General features: G+C 34.5%; 1 protein-coding gene across 7 annotated transcripts in view; it reads right to left on the bottom strand.

The window, feature by feature from the left end:
• Positions 1-12,234, bottom strand: part of LOC121371466 (nesprin-1-like) — a 191,958-nt gene that overhangs the window by 50,270 nt on the left and 129,454 nt on the right. For all 7 annotated transcript variants that reach the window (XM_041497379.1, XM_041497381.1, XM_041497385.1 and 4 more), the window contains 3 exons: positions 9,117-9,443; positions 6,313-6,618; positions 2,401-2,715 (listed from right to left, as the gene is read on the bottom strand). In XM_041497379.1, coding sequence (XP_041353313.1) covers positions 2,401-2,715; positions 6,313-6,618; positions 9,117-9,443 — 948 coding nt within the window. The remainder of the gene's footprint in view (positions 1-2,400; positions 2,716-6,312; positions 6,619-9,116; positions 9,444-12,234) is intronic.

Here is a 12,234-nt window from a genome sequence, read left to right as displayed (position 1 = left end):
CAGCTGTGTATAAGAAAGATGCAAGGCTAACTTTTGTTAGAATACAAATGATAGTTATGGTTAATCTATTATGAAAAGGATGATTGGATGGATGGATGATTGGGTGGATGGGTGGATGGATGGGTGGGTGGATGGATGGGTGGATGGATGAGTGAATGGATGGATGGATGGATGGATGGATGGATGGATGAGTGGATGAAATGGATGGATGTATGGATGAATGGTTGGATGGATGGGTAAATGGATGAATGAATGGACGAGTGGTAAGATGGATACATGGATGATTGATGGGTGGCAAGATGTATGAATGGATGGATGGATGGATGAATGGATGAATGGATGAATGGATGAATGAATGATGGATGAATGACTAGATAAGTGACAAATTGGATGGGTCGAAGGATGGATGGATGATCAGATGAATGAACATATGGATGGATACATGGATGGATGGATGAATGATATAGAAGAGTAGATAAAGGATGAATGTCGAAGACTGGATGTGAAAAGATTAATGATAGCATCAAAAACGTGTGTGCATATACAAGGGGTACAGCTAAGCATATAACATAATCATGAAAGAAATGAAATAGCAATGGAAGCTGTTGGTTAATAATATTAGTAAATATTAATTTGCTTGAGGTGACAAATTGATTACTATTATAGATTCCATGTGCATTTCAGTATTAAATAAAGCTTTAAAAACATACATGCACTACACACACAAAGGCAAAATAAACTAAAATATTTATAATTAACTAGTCTACTTCACACACTATTATAAGCAAAACAAAACTACTTCTGAGTTTAACGTGATGAGTGGAAACAAATAACCAAACTTGTAAACTTCACACTTTATCAATGAATATATTTGTTATCAACTATGTATAATATACTGAAGCTTTTATCACATCAAGCATAAAATGTATGTGCCACTTTGAGATGTGAAATGATTCACATGTATGCATTTTTTATTTTGCAAATTATTTATGTATATTATTAAAGAGCTGTACATTACTATTATTATGTAATTTTTGTTTCTGCTGTTGCAAAGAATTGTTATCATTCCAGTGATAAATTAAAAAAAATGAATGCATATGTTTTAAAGGGACATACCCTAGTTTCAACCAGTAAAAATTAACACTAAGTTTAGTTAGTCTACAAACCTGAAACACATTTGGATAAAGTTACAATTGAGTGAAACATGAGTCTGTGACTTTGTAATGGTGAAATACCTTCTAAAAATAAGACTAAAACTCAACTTCATAATTGTTACTTCTCAGACGCACGTGCGTTTTTTAAAATATGAGAAATGCATTTTGTGATATTAAAAACACCAGGATGACCAAAAACACTTTGAATATACGGAAATTGATAATCTAAACAATAAAATCTAAGTAAAGTATGATTTAAGTTATGAAAAACGGTTATAATAGTAAAAAATATGCATTAGTGTTTAAAAACTAGGGTATGTCCCTTTAATACACAATTAAGGGTTTGTTATTATAACTTAGTTACAGGATTTGGTTTTGCTTTCATAGTGTTAGTTCAAACTGCTATGTTAGTATAAAACACTCTAACTCCATTAGATCACATAATATTTTAGATCAGTTATCTAACAGAACAAAGACAAGATAATAGCTTTGTAGAAAGTAGTATATAAACTGTGAGTACTAGTAGTTAACTGATAAGAGTTACCAAGGATTAATTCAATCAAACACACTCAACAAAATAAGAAGAGGCTTTGAGAAAGTAGGTTACAACCTCAAAGTAAAAGTATTTTACTGATAAGTTAAACTCAAAGTAACACTGAGTAAAAAAGGAAAGCAAAGCTGATTTTGAGAAAGTAGTATAGAAATGATTAGTACTTTGATAAAGAAGATTAGCTAAAATGACAAAAACCCCCAAATAAGACTGTTTTTGAGAAAGTAGTATATAAACTGTCACTAATATAGAATATTAGTCAAACTGACATAGATAAGTAAATGAAAATAGTTTTTGAAAAGTAGTGTACAAACTAAGAATTAATAAATGACACAGAAGTTTAGTTTACTCTTATACACAAAACAACAACAACAGAGAACAGATATACCAGTAAGAATATTGTTTTAGTAACAAGAGAAAGAATTTTTTTTTTGAATTTAGTTAAAAACCTGAGTATTTATTAACAGATACAGACATAAGAAAATTGTTTTAGTAACAAAACAAACAATTTTTTTGGGAGAATTTAGTTAAAAAACTGAGTATTTATTAACAGATATAGATAGAAGAAAATTATTTCAGTACCAAAAGAAGAGAACAGTTTTTGAGAAAGTACTATTTGATCTCTAAGTATCTGAGTGTGTGAATCTGCCACTAGACGCAGCTCACTGCCACGTCTGCTAGCCACAAGGTACATACATCATGTTCAGCTATCTGCTTCTTGAGTGCCTCCACACTCGTGGCCATCACCGGCGACGCCAACAGCTTCTCCTGTGCATCAGCAATGGTGGCGTTCAGCTGCTGTATCTCCTCCTCGTACTTCTCCTGTTCCTCGATCGCATCACGGAGTGTGTCGCACGTCTCAGATGCAGCCTGCTCCAGGTTCAACATCTCTGTCATGACGCGCGACGCCTGCGATGTTGTCGTGTCACCCGAGATGTTCTGAAGCTCTGCGTGTTTCTGCAGAACCATCTGGGCCCGGGTTTTGTTGTCTTTGACATTCTGCAGGAGTTTCTGGGAAAACAGAATGCTCCAGTTTCAAGAATAGTTATATTAACAAAGGAAAGGAGGATACATTTTTTATTCAAACCTCAGGACATTTTAGACTAGACTGGTATTTTGGTGTGTAATAAATGGATATTTTGGTGTTTGATTTTTTAGAGAGACAGAGACAGAGACACAGAGAGACACAGAGAGAGAGAGAGAGAGAGAGAGAGAGAGAGAGAGAGAGAGAGAGAGAGAGAGAGAGAGAGAGAGAGAGAGAGAGAGAGAGAGAGAGAGAGAGAGAGAGAGAGGGAGGGGGGAGGGAGGGAGGGCTGACAGATGACAAGCAGACAGATAGACACAGAGCTACATTTTAAATGTCTTTTATAACTGTTTGCTATAAATTTTCTGTTCTACTAGAAATGCCCTAGTGAAATTAGTTTTTTTAATAAAACATGGGATCTGTATACATTAATATTGCATGAAACGTTTAATAATAATATAAAATAATAATGCCATATTAGATGAACATATAAAAAGTGGGATATATAAGTATACTACAAATCCAAATATAACATTTACTAAAACCAGAAGCTTAATTAATCTTTAAACCACAATCATGTTAGTCTAAAATGAGAATCATCAGGAATAAAGCTAACCATATTGTACTTGATGTCCCATGTTTCCTCCTTTATTGCCATAATACTCGCTGAGTGCTTTTATTTCCTGTCTTTATGGTTTGATTTCGGTTATATCTTGTTTGTCAAGAACAAACAAGTAGTTAAGCTACTATAATGGTCAGACGGTAATAGAGAATACGTCCTGGGCTTTCATGACTGAGGGATATTATATGAGTTATTGATTGATTCAACAGATATGTGTAATTCAATAGTACAGATACCGTAGTAGTGAACATGCTAAAAGGCACTAGAGACTATAAAGTTGATTGACCCGTGCTAGGCTGGCTGGGTCACGATCATGTAAGTTCAGCTCTGTGGTTAAATGAAGTGTATGACTGGGTACTGCTATCAGTAGTGGCACAAAGCCGGTGGGACCAACTGCATGAAGATACCATGCAAAGGGCCATGTTGTTTGGAGCCAGTCAGCAATTTAAAATATATTAGGACAATGCTAAAAAAATATTTGTATACTTATCCCAACTGATAAAAATCAGCCTGACTCAGCTCTTTTTCAGTTATTATTTTTTATTTAGAAATTATTTTTGTAATATAAATACTGGTAATTTTACACATAATCCATAATATAATGTGCCAGGCCTTTTTAAAATGTCTGATCCTTCTCCCCATTTGATCTACACTGCAGACTGCCATCTTGATACTTACCCATTGCTGCATAATGCAATGATCTTTTTGCACACACGTTCAGTGAATTACTATACATATATCATGCTAACAATGGCATACAAAGATAAATTCCATTAAAAAAAAAAAAAATTATGAGTACAGCCATTTTTGTAATCACAACTTAACACAGAATTATGAGTACAGCCATTTTTGTAATCACAACTTAACACAGAATTATGAGTACAGCCATTTTTGTAATCACAACTTAACACAGAATTATGAGTACAGCCATTTTTGTAATCACAACTTAACACAGAATTATGAGTACAGCCATTTTTGTAATCACAACTTAACACAGAAGTGGCTAAATATATGGCAGCCATGTAAATACCTTCACTAATGAGGGCTGGCTATATAAACATTGATCATATGTTTTGGTAGGGGGAAGCCCATTGTAAGGCCACTACAGTAATACCCCATCTAAATTTTTCCAACTGATAAAAATCAGCCTGACTCAGCTGTTTTTCAGTTATTATTTTTTATTTAGAAATTATTTTTGTAATATAAATACTGGTAATTTTACACATAATCCATAATATACTATATACTATAATAATGAAAAGTACAAACTGAACTAAACTTTAAAAACAAGTGTGGGTTAAGACACAGCAATAAATGATGTTATATTTATCATAATCAGTAAACAATTTGAGGTACAATAAATTTTACAACTGATATTTCATCTTAAAAGCATGGGAGGTACAATAAATTAAGTTAAATAGTGCAGGTATGAAATATTTAAATTAGACTGGGATTAATTGGATTTTCAAAACAACTTAAGCTTTCCCTCAACTATCAAACTCCATTATAAATCCCTGGTTATGCATAATGTGAATAACTTATAAAAACATTTCACATCTTGTCCTTAGAATACAAAACTTATGTATGGAGGTTTGGCATATACTGTTATGTACTATTTATCAAACCATTTGCCAAGACAGGACAAAGAAAACCATCGACAACATATCAAGAGTTTAGACATAAAAGAAAAGCATTACCATTATTCAAAAATAAATCTCCGTATACTGCAGCATTTGATAAATATGGACAACAAAACAGTTAACAATAAAGTCTTTAGAGTTACATGGGAATTCTCTGAATAAAATAAGAAAATGAATTTTGTTATCTGTGCCATAAACATGAAGATCCTGGATTTCTTACATACAAGTATATGTCTTTTATATCAGAGTTATGACTGTGCCATAACCTAGACAATCAGCAATTGATATCATGGCTCTAACACGAGTCCTTGAAAGACAATTTCACTTTTAGCATGTTCAGTGTGATTGTACAACATCAAAAGAATAATATTGCTCTATGTCTCGTAATAGTTGTCAAACAACATTTTTGTCATGTTCCACTTCAACAAGCAAACACATTTTCACTGTCACCTGCTATACAAATCAGATATTAGATCAACCATTAGATCAAACAGCTGTGATGAAATCTATAGCCATTGTGGATATTAAAGCTTTGATTGCAGTACAGAATGAAAGACTGAATATGCCCCCTTATATAACTTGAAATCACAAACTGCATGCATAAGTGTACAAATATATAGACATATTCATGCCCTTTGAAAATTCTAAATTGTTTATGAAAAGTAAAAGGTCCAGTTTAGAAAATGCAAATCATCATCATCCAAACAAACCCATGTACAAAATGAGATATATTTTATTATACGTCCATGTTTATTCGTTACATACCAAATGAACATATAACACACCCATACAGATCATGAACATACATGTGTATTACTGGAAATATTTTTAACACTGCAACGTATACAGAATAAATCATAGCACTAACTTGTAAATTGACATTTAGTTTAAATATAACAGTGGTAACCAACTGTTCTTTGAGAATCCTGGTTGAAGGTTTCATATCAATACTTATTGCAACTCCCTTGTTAGTTCTGTAGCTCATGCAATGTACAGTAAAACTCCTCTAAACTGGACACCATTGAGACCAAGTGAAATGTCTGGTTTTAAGGGCTATCATGTTTAGAGAGGTTATGACCTTTACTGATGTTTGAGAGAATTTCAGTTTACAGAGGGTCTAGTTTCGAGGAATAATATATTTTAACCAGACACCCACAGGATCAATTAAATTGTCTGGTTTTTAGGGGTGATCCAGTTTAGAGACGTTATGTTCTTTACTGATATCTAAAATGGGACTGAAAAATATCTGGTTTTGAGGGAATTCCGGTTTACAGAGGGTCCGGTTTAGAGGACTTTCACTGTATTATATTTTACCCACTAACCTCATTGGTAACCAACTGCTCCTTTAAACTCCTTGTCGTGTCTCTCATACTGAGGTGGATTCGTGTCTGCTCCAGCCATCTCATCAGATCGGAGATCTCCTTTTCGTACCCCTCCATGCGAGAGCTCCTTTCCTCCAGCATCTGCATCTTGTTCTCTGTCTGGTTCTCGATGCTGGCCAGACGTCGGTTCATTGTGTCCAGTCTGTCTGTGGCGTCCGAGGCATCACACAGCTGACTCAGTTGCTTCACAGTCACATTCAGGTTGGTCAGTCTGTCCTTGGTTTGTTCCACCTCACGCGATACTTTCTGGAACATGCAAAAATGTACTGTTTAGTAATGATGACGTACAAACAATTCACTTTTTTCTCTTCTTTCTTTTCTATATGTTTGACAAGCTATACACATATTGAAACCTAACATATTCTTATTAGTCTTAAAAAAAGTTGATCTAAAACACATTTGATAATGATTCAGTAAAAGTTACTCCAGTTATCATTTATTAGTTTGAATCATAGTTTTTCATCCTTTCTTACCATGGAGTTTGGCAACCATGGAAAGAAATAAGTTTTATTATAAGATGGAACTTGTATCACAATTATTTTGACTTCCACAGGAGTTCACAACACTGATATTCACTTTTGTTGCTTATATTATATATCCAACTGAGTTTCCAGCTTGGTATGATGGGCATACATGTTGGCAGTCAGGGACCTAATTCATAAAGCTCTCTTAAATTATCTTAGTTACTATGAGATCGTAAAGTGGCAATACTCTAGTAAATTAGTCCCTGAACGGTGTACCCATAAGAGCAGTTACTTGTCAATTACTCCAAGAAAGATACTAGCCACACTTGCTGTCCACAGTATACTCTAAATACCAAATGACAGAAAGGAATATTTTATTAACACTTCCCACAGAAAATATAGTACATATACTATGACCTTTTATAGACCAGCCATAAACAAGAAACCTGCAATAGGTCCACTGAGAAAGACTGATCGTTTGACCCATCACATCTCAGTTAACTGCACTGACCACTGGTCTGTATCTTTTGTCCTCTGTAATACTCCAGGTACCGTAATTAATGTGGTCCACTAATGTATCTGTACATGTTATTCCAAATTCTCTCTACAGGAGCTATACCAGGTACTATAACTAATGTACTTGTAAATGCTGTTTCAAACAGGTGTAATAAGTATAAAAAGTGTTTTATTATTTAAGTACAGCATTGGTAATAAAATCAATGACATAGTAACAGTTCCGCACAACAAATCCAACTTTTAGAAGAAACTAATACTCTGTGATATAGATCCATTATTGGTCTTCACTCACCAAGGACAAACTTTTAAACACAGTTCAAAAAAATACATAATTGTGAATTCCAATGGAATAATGTCAAGAACCACAAATTCTTTCGTGACAAAAGCCAGAATTTATGCAGTGGCTATTTGATTTTGTATTTGCATAATAAATATTGCCAAATGTGCTCCACACAGTATAAATAATCTTGCGAATGTAGTCAAGCGTGTTGGGGGAGGCCATTGTGCTTTTGTTCTGACACACATCAGCAAAACAATACCATAGAATTCACACCTAGACGCAGGGCAAACCGTGAAAAACATGGTGGCAGTAAAGACATATCAATTTGCAATTATTGAACAGAACTCAATTATAATAAGAACCGCAAAGCAGAATTACACAGCACAGCAATCGTGAACAATATTCAGAAGTCGTACACAACAAACAGCATGTCAGTGAAGACTTGTTGTACAGTGTAGTTCATGACATTTATGACCATTACAATAACTTTACTTCAGGACAAAAAGGTAAATGATTTAAAATAAATATAAAACAAAAAGTAACATTTTATGAACATTACAAATAACATAATTATAATATATTATGCTTAATAATTAGTTTTTTCAGATGTTATATTTAATTTTTTAAAATTCTGTTCCCCTGCCCCATTCTGCCACCATGATTTAATATTATAAAACAAATGTACTCTAATGCAATATATCTTGCCCGTCATAAATCTGTTACTATGACCTAAACCTTTATTATTATAATTATCATGTGTGAGCTAATAGTGATGTTCTTATACAAATATAGTGGTACACAGCTCTATGGTATAGCACTTTCCTGATGTGTGATACATCCTATGACAGATTACTTTTAGTTTTCCCTATCCCAACCAGTGTTCTAATGACTACATGTATATCAAAAACTATGGTATGTTCTGTCCTGTCTATGGGAAAGTGCATATAAAACAACCCTTGCTGCTTTTATAGACACCAAATAGCCATAACTTAACAATATTCCTAAATATCATCAAACATTGTTTTTTTTTGCTTTTCTTTAATAAATGATGACAAAAAATGCATTTGTATATTAGCATGATAGTTAAATATCTAGCATTAATACTTAACAAAATATTACATAGACCTAACAATGCTTAAACTATTTGCATTCATTTCAAATTCTCACTCCAGCCAGTGCACCATGACTGGTATATCAAAGGCTGTGATATGTGTTATCCTGTCTGTGGGATGGTGCATATAAAAGATCCCTTGCTGCTAATCGAAAAGGAGTAGCCCATGAAGTGGCGACAGCAGGTTTCCTCTCTCAATATCTGTGTGGTCCTTAACCATATGACTGACGCCATATAATCGTAAATAAAATGTGTTGAGTGCATCGTTAAATAAAACATTTCCTTTCATTTCATTTCAAATTTTAAATAATTTTTAATTAAAGTGCTAATATTATTTATTTTGGATGTGAATAAACAAATGCTCACTACTCACCTTAAATGTCTTTAACTCTTCCTTCACGCTATTAAAATCAGCACCCGTGAGTTCTGCCTGTATGAGAGACTCAGTCTGTTCAGCCCATGTGTCAAGATTGTGAGTGGCTTCTTTGACAGAGAGAGACAACTCCACTGCCTCATTGAGCCGCCGGGTTCGCTCCGCAGTGGCGGCCTGCAGCGACAGCCACTGTCGATTCACATCGGCGAGAGTCTTCTGAATTCCCTGCTTCTCGTCTGAGTCATGACAGTGTCGAATAATTTCACCTCCCTTGGTGCGCAGTTTGTCCAACTGCTGCTTAAAGTCCTCAAATTCACTCAGCAGAGCCTGTGAATGAATGAGTGAGTGAGTGAGTGGGTGGGTGGGTGGATGGATGGATGGATGGATGGATGGATGGATGGATGGATGGATGGATGAATGAATGAATGAATGAATGAATGAATGAATGAATGAATGAATGAATGTTTAATGACACCCAAGCGTAAGAAAAGATTGGCTTTAGGTGTTAAAAATATGAATGAGCAACATCAACATAAAAATTAAAATGAATATCACAAGTAAAATTTTTTTTTAGTATATTCTCAGTAGAAGATGTGAATATAAACACTTTTTTTTTACATAACATGCACTATAGTCACGTGAAGTATAAATATTTATATATATATATATATTTATATCATACATGCATTTTAATCAACTACAATAGTAAAACATAATCCACTTAACAAATATGCAGAATGGGAACATCAGTGTAATGTTTTAGTTTAAGCATTAAATTCTTAATTTTGCTTAATAAGCCATCATTTCCAATTAAAAATAAATGTACATAATGTTTTAGAAAAGAATTCATATCATTACAACCCTTTGTGCAAAGTATATCCCTTAAAATCCATCAGTAGTAGTTGAGAATGCAGCCAGAATTCTTAATTGTATCACCTCCAACTGAATAATCTTCTAAATTGTATAAGGTAGAAGAAGAAGACTTTCTCGTACAGAATGCCTATTATAAACATATATGATAATCCAAACAAATATTGAAACAGGCACTGGATAGTAGGTCCACCTGAGATGATGCAATAATCAATACATATATTATTGGCAGTTTAATTTGCGATGCAACAAGTTAAAATGTTCAAGCCATGTCTTTCGATCTCAATGCTTATAGCTCCATGTTAACAAGTCCCAGCAAGAAGAATGAAAGGACATACAACAAAACTGGTGTGAAAAAATGCAAACACTATGACAATAGCCCACCACATGACATGATAATCCGAGAAGAAACCAATTATTCCCAGAACCATTCACCTGTGGCTTAGCTCAAGGCAGAGGAGACATTATGAACCTCTTCGTAAAGAAAAAAAAATACCCCAGAGTACAATGTCATAAAAGTTGTCGAAGCCTGTACCACAAAGTTTATCGAAACCTCCCGCCTTGGCAAGGTTTCAAGGAAGTATCCTGGATCTATCAGCCGAGAATGTTTATCAAGTATTTCTAACTACAGACTAGCACAGCCACACCTCTGATAAAAAGACACTGCCTGCCAGACCCACACTGGGTTTGTACGTCTTTTACCAAGACTTGACATACACACAACTGATTTTTTTTTGTCACAACCATTACATGCCCGCCTACCGAATACTTAACTAGTTGTAAAGAAAACCATTCGTCATGTAATAATCAAAAGGTGACAGATTTTTATTCACCAAAGGCTCTAAAGGTTATTTTTCTTTCCTTCGATATGCAAGACAAGTTAGTAGATAAACAGATTTGATGATTGCAAAACAACCAGCATTTGAGTGTTTCTGTAGATCAAACAATAAGGAAAGTACACAGTGGAATTTGAGCTGTGTTGACACAGCCACTTGACTGGCTGATAAAGAAATACGCACAGGAAAGCTAATCAGGATTGGTAGGCAATCATAAACAAGTTTACCACCATACAATTGAAAAAGAGAATTTAACCTGTACTGACCCAAAAGAAATATACTGTCCATGCTGCCAACAGACATTATAAAATCACCATGAAAAAATTACTGTAAACTGACAAACTATTCAAACCATATGGTATCTTATAACCATCTAATGATTCGGTATCAAGTTGAATTCAAGAAAGTTCAAGGGTAAATCATATATTCCTAATCAAACGTCTTCTCTATCCAACAGAGTTTTAATGGTATATTGATATATTCAGTCAAGTGCATATACTGATAAGAAATCAATAAATCATAACCAGTATTAGCATGTGAACTATGAAGATACACAACCGTCTTGAAATCTGTCTAACAGGTGTTACTCTCTGTATTATTATGAACCATTCTCTTGTAACAAATTTGACCGAACAGTTTCAACCTTTAAAGAAAACCCATCAAGGGTGTACCTCTGTGTTGAACTTAAGATTACTGCCCTCCATACTTTAGCTAATAGTGTATGGGCACAGAAAGTAGTACTGGGAACAATTCAAACAGTGTTTTACATACAGCCACTTGTACAAACAAACCAAATGGCCTCTATCTTTCAATGTCATCATTTGAGGTGTACCGGCCTTGGTAGCGTCGTGGTTAGGCCATCAGACTACAGGCTGGTAGGTACTGGGTTCAGATCCCAGTCGAGGCATGGGATTTTTAATCCAGATACCGACTCCAAACCCTGAGTGAGTGCTCCACAAGGCTCAGTGGGTAGGTGTAAACCACTTGCACCGACCAGTGATCCATAACTGGTTCAACAAAGGCCATGGTTTGTGCTATAATGCCTGTGGGAAATGCAAATAAAAGATCCCTTGCTGCCTGTCATAAAAGAGTAGCCTATGTGGCAACAGTGGGTTTCCTCTAAAAAACAGTATCAGAATGACCATATGTTTGACATCCAATAGCCGATGATAAGATAAAAAGTCAATGTGCTCTAGTGGCATCGTTAAATTAAACAAACTTTACTTTTTTTATCTGAGGTGTATCTGGGTTGTAAGATCAATACCCCTTGGAGGACTAAATGTTTTTCCCTAACCCAACCAGTGACTCATGACTAGTATATCAAAGGTCATGGTATGTATCCTGTTTTAACAAAAGTAAAAAATATATAATATATATAGTAATAATAATAATAATAATAATAATAATAACAA

The sequence above is a fragment of the Gigantopelta aegis genome, chromosome 4 (assembly GCF_016097555.1).
Source record: "Gigantopelta aegis isolate Gae_Host chromosome 4, Gae_host_genome, whole genome shotgun sequence".
Classification (NCBI taxonomy): domain Eukaryota; kingdom Metazoa; phylum Mollusca; class Gastropoda; order Neomphalida; family Peltospiridae; genus Gigantopelta; species Gigantopelta aegis.
This window is presented reverse-complemented; position numbering and strand designations above follow the sequence as displayed.